Raw genomic sequence first — 15,712 nt, 5'->3', positions numbered from 1 at the left:
TAAGTTGACAGCTTACCACAAAGAACTGCATGGAAGGCAAAGTCTCGCCATCTGGTTCCTGCACTGGTTCAGGAAGGATAGGCTCAGTTTTTATTGGACCAGTTACATCCACTTCTTCTTCTTCTTCATCATCTGTGATCTTTATATCCAGATCCTCTGTATATTTTTTTCGCTTAACTTGACGGTTTGAGCGTCTCTTCTGTAAAGGCAAAAATTATTAAATTTCCTTTAAAATTATTTGCCATACTTAGATTTAACTTCAAAAATCCCATGAAAAAAATCAAACCAAAGGAAGATAAAAAGCTTATTTGTCAAACCATGAAAAATTTATTCTATGTACTGAATATCCTCTCTAATAAAATGGTAATATGCAAATTAACCATCACTCCGCTACATAAGCCACGCCCACCAGCCACGCCACACCCACCAGCCAATCAGGGCGAGTATGCAAATTAACCCCAATCCAAGATGGCTACAGCCACAGAGAACAAGGTTTCCCAGGTAACAGAGGAAGCCAAGTTTTCAATAGCCGTTGCAGGCCTAAGCCTCCACTCAAGCTACAAAGTTTCAATTATAGAAGGTAAACAAATTCAAACAAATGGCGGCAGAATGGAGCTTAAGGCTACAAAGTTTCAATTGTAGAAGGTGAATTAACTGCCACAAAAATGGTTGCCGGAGCCCCAGGCTTGGCTCCACTCCAGGCTACAAAGTTTCAATTGTAGAAGGAAAATAAATTCCAGATACCAGGGCCTCTGCTTGGGTTGCCAGGGGGCGTGGCCGGCCTGCAAACCACCACAGGCCCCTTGCTCAGGCTGCCCCACACCCCAAGGGAACCCCCACCCTTATCTGTGACACCCTTCAGGGCAAACCAGCTGGCCCCCACCCGTGCACCAGGCCTCTATCCTATCTAATAAAAGAGTAATATACAGATTGATCATCACTGCAACACACAATATAGCTGCCCCCATGTGGTCAAAAATCCTGCCCCCATGTGGACACAAGATGGCCACTACAAGATGGCCAGCAGGAGAGGGCAGTTGGGAGGCACCCGGCCTGCAAGGGAGGGCAGTTGTGAGGGACCAGGCTTGCAAGGGAGGGCAGTTAGAGGTGATCAACCCTGCAGGAGAGGGCAGTTAGGGGTGACCATGCTGGCAGAGGAGGGAAGTTGGGGTCAAACAGGCTGGCAGGGGAGCAGTTAAGCATCAACCAGGATGGCAGCGGAGTGGTTAGGGGGTGATCAGGCTGGCAGGCAGAAGCGGTTAGGGGCAATCAGGAAGGCAGGCAGGCAAGCAGTTGGGAGCCAGCAGTCCTGGATTGTGAGAGGGATGTCCAACTGCCCGTTTAGGCCCGATCCCACAGGATCGGGCCTAAACGGGCAGTCGGACATCTCTCCAGGAGTCCCAGATTGGAGAGGGTACAGGCTGGGCTGAGGGACAACCCCCCGCCGTGCACGAATTTCGTGCACCGGGCTTCTAGTAATATATTTTGCTGAATTGTTTTATCAAAGAACCAGAATCAACCTGAAAGAAACCTGGGTATTACTGGAAAAATGCTGTGGGGAATGAAACAGGACTCTTAGTCTGCAGGGTATAATGTACTTCATGCCAGGAACAACCCTGATGTGCAATGGTACAAAAAGAATATTTTGTTTTAGTTTTAATTTTAAAGTGTTTTTGTTTTATTAAATAGAATCATACTATATGTATTGTTCTTGTTATTATTTTTCTAGTTAACGATGTTTCTTAGAGGTGTTTTCCATATCAATATATTTTAGATCTTCCATATTCTTTCAAGTGGTTGATAAAAAAATTTTTTTAAATATATTTTTTATTGATTTCAGAAAGAAAGGGAGAGGGGGAGAGAGAGAGAAACATCAATGATGAGGGAGACTCATTGATTGGCTGCCTCCTGCATGCTCCCCACTGGGGATTGAGCCCACAACCCGGGTATATGCCCTGACCGTTATTCGAACCGTGACCTCCTGGTTCATAGGTTGATGTTCAACCACTGAGCCACACCAGCCAGGCAATAAATTTTTTGAATTAAATAATTTAAGCAATACTTGGGAGATCATGATTAAAAAAAAAAAATGGGGAAAATCGCCCTGGCTGGTTTTTCTCAGTGGTAAGAGCGTCAGCCCATGCAGAGGAGAGTTGCAGGTTTGATTCCTGGTCAAGGGCTCGTACCTGGGTTACAGATCTGATCCCCGCTTCAGGCGAGGCACGTGTGGGAGGCAATTGATGTGCCTCTCTCACAGAGATGTGTATCTCTCTCTCTCCTCCCGCTTCCATTGCACTCTAAAAATCAATGAAAAAAATATTCTCACTCCTTGGGTGAGAATTAAAAAAAAAAAAAAGAAGAAGAAAGAAAAGATAAGGGGACCCTAGCTGGTTTGGCTCAATGGATAGAGCGTTGGCCTGAGGACTAAAGGGTTGTGGGTTCAATTCCAGTCAAGGCACATACCTCAGTTGCAGGTTTGATCCACTGCCCTGATCCAGGCATGTGCAGAAGGCAACCAATCGATGTGTCTCTCTCACATTGAAGTTTTTCTCTCTGTCTCTCCCCCTCCCTTCCACTCTCTATAAAAATCAATGGAAAAATATCCTGGGGTGAGGATTAACAACAAACAAACAAACAAATAAATAAATGTGGAGAAATAGAAGTATTATCTTTAAATCATAATTCTATCACCTGAACACACAAGTGAATCAAATGAGTTACTATAAGCAGAACTTCTGAAATTGAGCAAATTTGCTTGGCATAAAATCAGTTTTTAAAAATTAACCTTTTGCACTCGGATGTCGAGTGTGACTCGACACGGTTAGCATCGGTAGCAGCTCGATGAAAAAAGCAAGCGATACAAAGGGTTAATAGCATTCCTACATAGATACAACCAGAAAATATAATGAATCTATGAAAGAAAGATTATCTACAGGATAAAATTTAGTAAAAATATATAAAATCTATACAATGAAAACTTTAAAACACTATAGAAAGACACAAAGACTTGAATAAATACTAATACATACTATTCTGGAAAAAGAACACTTAATTCTCCCTAATAACATAAATTTGACAAAACAAGATTAATAAAACTTTTAATGAGACAAGTTGATTCTGAAATTCCAATGGAGAAATAAACATTTAAGAATAAGCAGGAAAAATATGAAAAAGTAATAAGGGGCCTTAGCAGATATTAAGGACAATATAAAGCTATATTCATAACAAAGCTTGCTACCTTTCCAAGGACAGGTAAACAGGTCAATTAAATAGTGCCCAAATTAGACTAAAATATTTATGTGGATTAAGAATATGATAAAAATAACACTTCTAATCAGTGAGGAAAAAGTAGATATTTTATAAATGGGATTGAAAACAAAGGGCTAGCATCTAGAGCAGTGGTTCTCAACCTTTCTAATGCTGCGACCCTTTAATACAGTTCCTCATGTTGTGGTGACCCCCAACCATAAAATTATTTTCGTTGCTACTTCATAACTAATTTTGCTACTGTTAATGAATTATAATGTAAATATCTGTGTTTTCCGATGGTCTTAGGCGACCCTGCTAGTGGTTCTCAACCTGTGGTCGCGACCCACAGGTTGAGAACCGCTGCTGTCGAGCCTAAGACCATAGAAAAATACAGATATTTACATTAGGATTCATTAACAGTAGCAAAATTACAGTTATGAAGTAGCAACAAAAATAATTTTATGGTTGGGGGTCACCACAACATGAGGAACTGTATTAAAGGGTCGCGCGGCATGAGAAAGGCTGAGAACCACTGATCTAGAAGATGGAAAAAAAAAAATTACAAAAGGATCAAAGATTTAATAGTAAAACAGAGACACATTTCTATATAATCCATTATAAACAAGGTTGAGACAAATAATAAAACTGATGCAGCCCAGCCAGTGTGCCTTTGTGGTTGACTGTCAACCTATGAACCGGAGGTCACAGTTCCCATTCCCGGTCAGGGGACATACCCAGGTTGCAGGCTCCATCCCCAGTATGGGGCATGCAGGAGGCAGCCGGTCAATGATTCTCTATCATCATTGATGTTTCTATCTCTCCCTTTCTAAAATAAAAAAAATATATATTTAAAGAAAAAAACTGATGCAGAAAATACTATATGATAAATTTCCTAAGAATAAATAATTTTTATAGGGATCTTTTAATTTTTTTAAGATTTTAAAGTTGATTTTTAGAGAGGAAGGGAGAGAGAGAGAAACATTGATGTGAGAGCAAAACATTGATCGGCTGCCTCCTGAATGCCCCCTATGGGGGACTGAGCCCACAACGAGGGCATGTGCCCTGACTGGGAATCAAACCAGCAACACGTAGGTGCACAGGAACTCACACACTGTTAGTGAGAGTATATATGGGCATGACCTCTGTAGAAGAAAATTTGACAATATCCTTTGATCCAGCAATTCCACTTCAAAAATATTACCCTACAGATAAATTTGTACATGTGTACAAATCTCTGTAACATTACTTGTGGTAGAAGACTAATGAATTGGTTAAACAAATATGGCATAGTCAAAAAATGGAATACTGTCAACAAGACACAACTACAACTGGGGGTGCACATAACCCACAAGGAACATTCCTGGAGCACAGACCTTAGATGATCTGGACTCAAAATGGATAAAATACTTAAATGTAAACAAACAAACAAACAAAAACACACACACATAAAAATCCTAGAAGACATAGGCAGTAAAATCTCTGACATCTCTCGTAGCCATGCTTTTGCCAATACAACTCCTAGTGGTCAGGGAAATAAAGGAAAAAAATAAACACACAGGACTACATCAAACTAAAAAGCTTCTGCACAGCAAAATGAAAAGAGAACCTAATATATGGAAGAACATATTTGCCAATCAATGATACATCTGATACAACTTATAAAACTAAACACCCAGAAGACAAACAATCCATTAAAAAACAGGCAAAGAACCTGAATAGACACTTCTCTAAAGAGGACATACAGATGGCCAGTAGACATAAAAAAAGTGCCCAAAGCCACTAATTATCAAGAGATGCAAATTAAAGCTACAAAGACATATCACCTCCTGTGAGAGTGGCTATCATCAACAAACAAGTGTGAATGTGGAGAAAAGGAGCCTTAGTGCAGACTGATGCAGCCATTGTAGAAAACAATATGGAGTTTCTCAAAATTTTTAAAATGGAACTGCCCTTTGACTCAGTGATTCCACTTTTGGGAATACATCCTAAGAATCCCAAAACACCAATCAGAAAGAATATATGCACCCATGTTCATAGTAGCATTATTTACAAAAGCCAAGTCTGGAACTAGCCAAGCGCCCATCAATTCAAGAATGGATAGAAAAGCTGTGGTACATACATATACACGATGGAATATTATATGGCTACAAAAAGCACAAACTCTTACCCTTTGAGACAACATGGATGGACCTGGAGATTATTATGCTAAGCAAAATAAGCCAGTCAGAGAAAGACAAATATCATTTGATCTCACTTATAAGTGGAATTTAATTTAATGAACAAAATAAAATGAGGAACAAAATAGAACCTGAGGCATACGTACATGGAACAGACTGACAGATTTCAGAGGGGAAATGGGTGGGGCAGACTGAATGAAAGAAGGTAAAGACAATAGTCAAATAATATATATGCATAACTCATAGACACAGACAACAGTGTTGTGAGGGACAGAGGGAGGAGTGCAGGGTCTGGGAGGAGGTGGGGGACATCTATAATAGTGTTAACAATAAAAATAAAATAATAAACAAATAGAATACTATTAAACTATTTAAAAATAATGGGGTACATTTACAACACCAAATGTTGAAGATGTGGAAATGGAACTCTCATTACTAGTGGAAGTGTAAAATGACATAATCACTTTGGAAGCCAGTAGATTCTTATAAAGCTAACAGAGGCCTGGTGCACAAAATTTGTGCACGGGGGAGGGGGGGTCCCCTCAGCTCAGCCTGCAACCTCTCCAATCTGGAACCCCTTGGGGGATGTCCGACTGCCATGTTAGGCCCGATCCCGGGGATTGGGCCTAAACCAGCAGTCGGACATCCCTCTCACAATCCGGGACCGCTGGCTCCTAACTGTTCACCTGCCTGTCTGCCTGATCGCCCCTAACCGCCTCTGCGTGCCAGCCTGATTGTTTTTAATTGCCATGCAGTGGTCTATTACAAAAGTTTTCATAATTTCATTTAACTATTTCTACACCAATGGACATTTAATATTTGTAACTATTTATTTGAGCCAAACTAACGACATGCTGGGAAGCAAGATCTCAGATGCTCCCTTGGCTATTCTTAATATTCCCCAGAAGAACAAGCATCAGTTTGTCAATGTATTGAATGTATATTAAGAAAGAAGGAAGGCACTGATAAATATTAATAGCTAGAGAGGTACTTAAGATTTGTTTAGTCCAAATCTCCATTTACAGAAGAGGAATACAGATACAGCTAAGTTAAGTAAATGGGCCAGGCCCAAAGAGTCTCCTGAATCTTAATACCAGGTTCTATCTATGGTTGGAAACTGGAGCCAAAGATGGTATCACAAGGCAACAATCAGAGATAGAGAACTGAAGTTCTCCTGGTCTGGCTTCTTTTATTCTCTTCCAATGCCCCTTATCATCAAAAGGTAGAAAAAACATTGCGCTTAAACACCCCAGTTCAGAGTCAGAACTCTTGAGTGTAGAAAAGGTAAGGCAAAAGGGATACTTCTAACAGAAACCAAAGTACGGACATATCCATGATAACAATTATGCAACATAATTTCATTTTTGTTTAGTGTTTGAAACACTAGAATTTAGAAAAATGAATATTGCTATTTTTACAGTAATATGCTTTTTGCCTAAAAGGCAAACATTTAAAAAGACATGACCAGCCAAAACCGGTTTGGCTCAGTGGATAGAGCGTCGGTCTGTGGACTGAAGGGTCCCAGGTTCGATTCCGGTCAAGGGCACGTACATTGGTTGCGGGCACATCCCCGGTGGGGGGTGTGCAGGAGGCAGCTGGTCGATGTTTCTCTCTCTCTCATCGATGTTTCTAGCTCTCTGTCACTCTCCCTTCCTCTCTGTAAAAAATCAATAAAATATATTAAAAAAAAAAAAAAAAAAAAAAAAAGACATGACCATGACCAGGTCCCATCTCTTTTACCTTTGAGGCCTATCTCTGAATTAGAAAAACTGTTGAAATATTCATAGGCTTATAGTCTTTTAGTATCTACTCCTAGCTTGACTCTCAGAATTAAACATGATTTTTCTATAACTTCTTTAGGGATTCTTTTACCTGAATGCTGCTTTCTTCATCTTCCCGGGGTGATTGAGCCGGCATGACTTCTACATCTGAATTATCAGATGAGGTATTACGTTTTCTTTTCTTACCCACCACAGGAGTGATGGTGCTAAAATGGAAAAAACAAAATCATTTTCAATGAGGGCAAGGAAAATTTAGGAGTAAGAAAATATAATTAATCTAAACCATTACAGATGAAGCTTTCAGACAGACAGAAGGATCTAGATCTTTAGTCTGTGGGGTGTCTGGCAAAGATTTTGGGGTTTCTAAACCACTGCCTGACCTCTATAACAGATTTGTCAAATCCTTACTACCACTGTATTTACAAATATCTGAGGTAAAGTAGCATAAGAGAGCAGAATGAATACTAGACTAAGAATTATAAGGCCTTATTTTAGTCCCAGTTCTGTCACTAGCTGAGCATGTTTCCTCTTTTGTAAACATTGATGATACCTGGTCTGACAGTTGTTGAGGATCAACTAAAATAATAGACATGAAATCTGTTTTCTAAAAGCTAAAATATCATATACAAATATAAAGCATTATTATAATTTCACCATTAATGCTGAAAAATCCTAGGGAATAGAAACTGAGGAGAAAGGAGTGAAGCTGTAAGAGAGACATGAAAGAGAACACTCAGTGTGACAAGAATGACGTGGCAAGCATGGTGCTGTCAACACTGCTTAAGACTATCAGCAGTTGCCTTTTCTAGTTCACAGATGAGATGCAAGAACAGGGCAGCTATGTCTTCAGCAGCTCTTTTCCTAATGTGGGTGGTAGGGGGATATTGAGGAATTCTTCGCACTACAGTGATACCAAATCAGGAAGAATATATGAAAACATAGTCACAGTTTTTAAATGTAACCCCAAACACAAGGATCTTTTCCTGTGCCTTAGTGATTCTCTTTCAAAATATGCAAATTTCTGTTTAACAAATCATGTAAGCATTAAGACAGAAAAGAAAGGCCTTATTATCTTCTCTGACAGACACCAGCAGACAGATCACTTTGAACTATGTTGCTGCTAAATACAGTATTTCCTCTCAGCATTAATGTAAAAATGAGTGCACTGCCCTCAAATGTCCATCAGAGTACCAAAGGGTAGCACTTACTTCAGCTTACTCTTGCCCTTGGTTTTGGAGGTACCAGATGTTTTGCTCTTCTTTGGCTTTTCTTCCTTGAGCCTCTCCCCACTGCTCTTTTTCCTGCGTTTCTTTTCACCTTCCTCCTCAGGCCGAACGCTGGGCAACTCATCCTCATTCAGGACTCGAGGTATGTTCTGCTCACCTCGAGCTCGAGCCCTAGCAATGGCTTCTGCTACAATCCGATTTGCTTTCTCTTGTTTCTTCTGGTGCTCCAGCCTGCGGTTTTCCTCCATTCCTGTCTTGCCCCCCATATGAGGAGCAGAGCTTGCTGGTGAGGACAGAGCCGCCACTTCACTGGCACTCAGGACTTTAACTACAGAAAGTCCAGAAGAGGCCCCTTGGGAAGAGCTAGCCTATAGAAATGAAAACACTAAAATGTCAGCATGCTTGTAGATAAATAAAACAGCTCTGAAGCAGGTGGGCCAGAAACTTTAGTTCTCTAATTCCTCAAGAATCAGGTTCAGACCCAAATCCCACTAAATCTGGACACTTTTTTTTTGGTGGGAAGTGGGTAAAAAACAACAAGAATTGTGCCAAGTTAGCCCTAGCTGGCCTGATTCAGTGGTTAAGAGTATCAGCCTCCGCACCAAAGGGTCATGGGTTTGTTTCTTGGTCAAGGGCAGTACCTGGATTGCAGGTTTGATCCCTGGCCTCATCCCTGGCCCCAGGCGTGTCCCTGTCAGGTCAGGTCCAGGTCAGGGAACATGCAGGAGGCAACCAATCAATGTGTCTCTCTCACATCAGTGTTTCTCTCTCTTTTTTCCTCCATCCCTCCTTTCCCCTATCTCTAAAAATCAATGGAACAAAGATCCTCTGGTGAAGATTAAAAAAAAAAAAAAAAATCGTGCCAAATTAAACTTCAGTAACCCTTTAGCCATGCTCCTAATGTCAATACCCATCTCCATTATTCTAAAAATGTTCACACAATATAGCTAATACTGGTCTTTGGACTTAAAGTAAAAAAACTCAAATTCTACTCTTAGCATACCTTTTATCTCCCTGGGGGGTGGGAGGAGTGATAATCACTTGGCCTCATTAAGACTATTTCTTATCTTTCAAATGAAGAAATTTAAAACCATCTTTATTTCACAAAGGTAGGAAAAGATTGTAAAAGAAACAATTCAAAGACAAATACGAGATAAATCACCCCTTATCCCAAAGCCAACAATAACCCTCAAACCTTTCCATAATATAATTAAATCAAGGTTTCCATGGGTGAAAGAAATGAAAGTCTACATCTCAGTTCAGAGGTCTGAGTCTAGACTGGCCCTCACCAAGGAGTGATTGCTGAGGGTACTAGCAAGGGACTGAGGTCTATTTTCCTCCCTAACCATGTAAGTCTCACCTGTGGCTGTAGTACCACTTTGAGTGGTACTGAAAGTCTTTGTCCTGGGCTCTGTCCTGGTCCCATTATCTGAGCCTGTTGCACAGAGGAGAGCGTTACCGGCTGGGTTGAAGGTGGCTGCTGGGGCTGTGGCTGTGATGATGGAGGCTGTGGTACGATCTGGATTTTCTGCTGTGGCTGCTGCACCTGCAGCTGGATAGTTACTACTTTGGCGGGCTGCCCCTGGGCATTCTTGGCTTGAGTCAGGGCTGCTAGTTGGTTGCCCTGTAACACTATCTTCCCTGGTAGACTCCCTAGCACGACATGCCGATGTCCTTGGGGACCTCCAGACTGTGGCTGTTGGAGGACCAGGGTGATGCGTTTCGATTCACCCTAGAGTGAAGAAAGGAAATTGCAAGAAGTTCATTAAAGAATAATATACACCTAAATATTTACAGCAGTTTTCCTCATCCTAAAAACATAAAAACTGAGAGGTAGAACAAAGTATAATTCATTTTGTTCATCCTCCTATCTGCCTTGATAGAATCTTTTCTGTAGCACAGGTATCAAGCCTATTTTTTAAAAACTCCTGATACGAGGGTTATATTCTAAGGTACTCATTCCACTTTTTGAAACTCTCTTAGAATAAAAGTTTATATTGAACTGAAACCCACCTTGTTATAGTTTCTTTCTATAGGTCCTACTTATCTTAATACTACTGCCCTCCCTCCTAAACTCTTTGGCCCTTTTTTTAGAGGCAAGAGCCTCTATTTTCTTAGAATAGAATCTAGCCTTTTCAATAGGCAAAGCAGGAGGAGGACAATCAGTAATAAGAACAGGGGAAAGATACACATAGCTTGTCTAAGTCTTACAAATATACTTTTCCCCAAAAATGATTCTTTGTTCCCATAGCATCCTATATTCCTCATAAAACTTTCTATCATACATTACTGTGAATTCTTGTCTAGCCATCTGTCTTGCCTGGCAGACTGTGAGCTCTGTAAGTAGAGGGACTGTAGCTGTCCTGTTCAGTATCAGCTAGGTAGTGTAAATAGGTAGTAAGGGTTCAAAAAATATTAACAATAACTGCTTCTACCTGATAAGCAGTAAGTACGTGGATGTCAACACTAACTGATAAAAAGCAAAGATGGAATTTATTCAGGACTTCCTAGAGCTAGCTCTGTGTGCTCTCTCTCACACAGTTGCTGGGCCCTCTACTAAACCAAAATTCACCTCCCCCTTTCACTCAAGTCACCTGAGTAGGTGTAGAGGTCAGTGTAACTGCAGGCTTCAGTGGGGGCCCTGAGGCCCCAGGGTTTCCAGCAGGAGCTGAACCCTTAACTGGCTGTAGGACCAGCTGCTTTACTGGTCGGCTGGGCTGGACAATGCGCTGAACAGTAGCCTGGTTCCCAGGGACCTTGGCGGCCAACACTGTATTACCAGAGACAATGGAAACACCTGGTCGAAGGGGAGTGCCGGTTAGCACTTTGGTAAAAGTGACTTTTCCACCATTGGCTGTGCCAGCCACTAGGGGCTGAGCTGTGCTGGTGATACCTTGGGCCTGAATTTGTGCCACATGGGCACCAGTGACTGAGGAGCTTGGTGGGGCTTTAAGGATAACAATCTTAGGGGCTGACTGAGGTGGTTGCCCTCCAGGACTACTAGAGGACACAGCTGTGGCAGAGACACCCATGAAAGGATTCCCTTGGCTCAGGATCTCCTGGTTCTTGGAGACCTGCAAAAGTCCTGATGTTGGCGCTGGTGTCTGTAAGACAGGTTGGGCTGGCTGCTCCTGGCTGACGGGCTGAGTGGTATAATCATGCAAGGTTAAAGATTCTGGAGCTGGAGCTGTTGATTCCTTGGGAAGTTCTGTGGGGGCTGTTTCCTCTGGTGGGGGGACCAGGTCACTTGCTGATGGATTCCCCACATCACCACCTCCACCATCCTGGTTCATCTGATCCAAGGAGTCCAGAGAGCTTGGTAGTCCAAGGGCTTCCTCAATGGGGTCTTGTGTGACCTGGTTGAAGCTGTCATCAGTCAGAGAGTCCAGGCCAAATAAATTTGGGTCATCAAACAGATCCATGATGGGGTCTGCCATCTTGGGAAAGCAATGGAGGGTACTTCCCCCAAGATCTAGGGAGGGAAGGGGAGGGGGGGTATTGGCTCTCCCCTCCCCTCCCCTATTAAGAAAAAAATGTACACAATGGAAGACTACTCTTCAGGTAAAGAGGCAAGAAACAAGTGCATGTCAGATTGTCCTGACCTTCATGGAGCAAGATGGCTAGGTCTTCAGAGGAAGGTGGTAGAACTCCTGTTGTGGGAAGACAAATGAAAAATAAGCAAAGTAGGTGACCCCAGGAAAAATTTCTCCTTCTTAGGTACCACCTTTAATATCAAATCACATCAAAATAATAAGAGGGAAATATGGGTAATCTGAGGCAGAAATAAAGAAGAAAACACCCACATTTCTGCTTCAAAACTGAAACAAAAAAAATAAAAAATAAACTCAACCCCCTTTTTGGACTCTTACACCTATACACTTTGAAGCTTCTGTCTGTCAAGATAATTCAGGTGTCTTTGTCCATTTCTTTTTACAATTATCATTCTTAGGTAAAGATCAGAAAATTTAATAGTCATTCACCTTCTACTTAGGTTTGTTAAGTTGACAGACCTTAATGATACACTAGCAGCATTTCAGTGGCTACAGATAGAGGTTTCTGAATATATTGTATTTTATAAATTTTCCTTGTATTTTAGATACTTTTACTTACTAATGGCAAAAATAATACCTTTAACCAAGCTCATAGTGCAATCTTGCTAATAAGGTTATAGTATAATTTTACCTGGGAAGTTTTGTAAAGTTTATTCTAGTTAACATATTAACCTACACATAGTATTTCTGTTTTGAATCTCCTCCCCCCTTTTCTCATATTTAAGATAAAAACTTGGAACACCCCATCACACTCCTAACCTCTCTCACAGCTGAAATCTTTCCCACCCTCAAAGGTCTTCTTCTCCATAAGATGAGCCCCTTTAACAACAGAACAGTTTGTGATGACCTGGTCCCTCACCTTCTTTAAATACCACAGCACTGTTTATACCTTATTGAAAGTATTTATATCTAAAATTATACTAAAATGATGAGTCTCTTGTTCATGTCCTCTGAAGGCCCAAATGGTTCCCTCGTGCAAATTATAAAAAGCTGCCTGCTCCTGAAGATGCTTGTCTGCCATCTGCTGGAAAACTGTCATATTATCAATGTTGATAATGAATATGTACAATGTACACCCTGCACAATCCTGCATGGTGGCCCAGCTCCTCCTTCGCAGAGACAAAAAAGTTCCTGATAATGGGGACCATGTCTTATTTATTTGTGGATCCCTAAAGAACCAGCAGGATATCATATATACAGTAAATACTCAAAAAATATTTAATGAATTAATATGTTAGCTTGCTGTATCTGGTATGAACCATTCAGGCCTTATAGACACTAAACAGTATTCCCTAATTTTAAGATGAGACAGTAGAAAGCTTTCCATCTTGAAAAACTGTTCTACAAATAACTTAAAGTATGTTTACTAAATCCACACCTGGGACTTCAAGTTCATGAGAATGCTGGAAAAAGGAAAAACTAAGAAAAGGGATTATAAGTACATCAGCAATAACTAAACTATATAAAAAAGTTGTATCTGTTCTTTGTCATATGATGTCAATATTTGACAATCTTGGAAAGCCTTGATTGATAAGACCATTTCTCCTAAGTTTTAGAGGCAGTAGAGAGGAAATTTGTCAGTGATACAGTATAGGCTTTACTGAAGAAGGCTTTTCCACACAACCCCAAAACTTTTCCTCTTCCTTAACCCATTCCAGTTATCCTTACAAAACAATATAGTAATATGGGTAAATATATCCTGGACACAGATAAAAAGAACAGACTCATTAGTAGCTGGTACATCAGTCAAAATTATGAAGTCTACATGGCATCTCCACCAATGTTAAACAATTTACTCAAAATGGTGATCACACCCGGCCAGTGTGGCTCAATGGTTGACCATAGATCCATGAACCAAGAGGTCCCCGGCTTGATTCCTGGTCAGGGCACATGCCTGGGTTGCAGGCTCAATCCCCAGTGGGGGGTGGGGGCATGAGAGGGTATGCAGGAGGCAGCCAATGGATGTATCTCTCTCATGGATGTTTCTATCTCTCTATCTCCCTCTCCTTCCTCTCTCTCTAAAAAAATCAATAAAAACATTTTTTAAATGGTGATCAGAAAAGTAGATTTTTTAATAAAAATCTACTCTTATAATTTTATAAACTTCCTCAACACTATTATCAACTTTTTTTCTAGTTATGCCCTTACTTTTTACCTATTATCTTTCATCTCCTATTTACTATCAGAGAAGTTACACTAAATAACTAAGAGATGCCATATAAAAATTACAATGAAAGTTTCCACTAATTAGTTTATGCTGATAATAGTTTATAACTTGCCTTTTCTTCCATGGGGTATTTTGTCCTTTCCACGACTTCTTGCTAAGTCTCTATAGGTCAATACATTTACCATTTATCTCCCTTCCCAGTTTTTAGGTCAAATTTCTGCTTCTCTTGGTTCAGTCTGGGCCCAGCAATTTAAAAAAACTTCATCACTGACTTAAAGACCCACCACCAAGTTTCACTGCTTCTCAGTCCCATCCCATCAATTCACTTCTACTGATCTAATTCATCTTGTACATGTGTTGTTGTTTTTTTAATATATTTTTATTGATTTTAGCGAGGAAGGGAGAGGGAGAGAGAGAAACATCAATAAGAGAGAATCATTGATTGGCTGCCTCCTGCATGCCCCTACTGGGGATTGAGCCCACAACCCAGGCATGTGCCCCTGACTGGACCCTTGAGTCTGCAGGCCTCAAACCCGGGACCCTTGAGTCCATAGGCCGATGCTCTATCCACTGAGCAAAACCAGCCAGGGCTCTTGTACATGTTTTTAATCCTCACCCAACGATATCTTTCCACTGATTTTTAGAGAGAGTGGAAAAGAGAGGGAAAGAGAGAAATACTGATGTAAGAGAAACACATGATTGGTTGCCTCTTACACGAGCCCCAACCAGGGCCTGGGCCAGGGAGGAGCCTGCAACCGAGGTACATGCCCTTGACCGGAATCGAACCTGGGACCCTTTGGTCCACAGGCCCACGCTCTAGCCACTGAGCCAAACCGTTAGGGCTTGTACATGTTTTAAAATCCTAGTCTGCTGCTCCTTTCCTAACTCCCACCTTTAAGATGTCCTTGCCCCTCAAAAGATTAAACATCTCCCAGCGTATCTCCAACTTTCTTCACCCCTCCTTTTATTCCTACTTGTGGGTCATTCTGGCTGTATCCAAGCTGGCCTATCCTACGAAGCTCATCTATCCCATGGTTCAAACCTGGTAGTAAAAATAGATGTTAAGCACAGAAATATATGAAGCACTTAGATGCCCCAAGTAAAGCAAGTACCTAGATAAGGAAGTCATACCTGCCCAAAATACATACAATATACACATGTATGTGCTCAAAAGGAAAGACAGAATTTAATCGTTACAATTCATCACTTTCACTAATTCCAAACTAATGACAGAAACCTCGAGGGATGAGTTGGGAGAAGTGGAACAAACTAGTCAGTTAAGGTTAAAATCCAAGACCATCACCTATATTCTCCAAATAACAAGCCAGTTTACACTAGGAAATACTTTATATAATAGTCCCGCATCTCACCCCCTCCTTCTTTTTTTTAAAAAATATATTTGTATTGATTTCAGAGAGGGAGATGGATAGAAACATCAATGATGAGAGAGACTCATCTATCAGCTGCCTCCTGCACGCCCCCTACTGGGGATCAAGCCCACAACCGGGGCATGTGCCCTTGACCGCATTAGAACCCAGGACCCTTCAGTCTGCAGGCTGAT

At 41.1% G+C, this 15,712-nt stretch overlaps 1 protein-coding gene across 11 annotated transcripts in view; it reads right to left on the bottom strand.

Annotated features, from left to right (window-relative positions):
* Positions 1-15,712, bottom strand: part of CHD8 (chromodomain helicase DNA binding protein 8) — a 60,187-nt gene that overhangs the window by 29,997 nt on the left and 14,478 nt on the right. For 8 of the 11 annotated variants that reach the window (XM_079768613.1, XM_079768622.1, XM_079768621.1 and 5 more), the window contains 5 exons: positions 11,028-12,083; positions 9,794-10,165; positions 8,416-8,801; positions 7,299-7,413; positions 17-199 (listed from right to left, as the gene is read on the bottom strand). In XM_079768613.1, coding sequence (XP_079624739.1) covers positions 17-199; positions 7,299-7,413; positions 8,416-8,801; positions 9,794-10,165; positions 11,028-11,870 — 1,899 coding nt within the window. In that variant the 5' untranslated portion in view covers positions 11,871-12,083. The remainder of the gene's footprint in view (positions 1-16; positions 200-7,298; positions 7,414-8,415; positions 8,802-9,793; positions 10,166-11,027; positions 12,084-15,712) is intronic. The other 3 variants (XM_079768623.1, XM_079768614.1, XM_079768615.1) reach the window with 1 other exon arrangement.

The sequence above is a fragment of the Cnephaeus nilssonii genome (assembly GCF_951640355.1).
Source record: "Cnephaeus nilssonii genome assembly, chromosome: 4".
Lineage (NCBI taxonomy): Eukaryota > Metazoa > Chordata > Mammalia > Chiroptera > Vespertilionidae > Cnephaeus > Cnephaeus nilssonii.
Note: the sequence above shows the minus strand (reverse complement) of the source record. Positions and strands in the feature narration are given on the sequence as shown.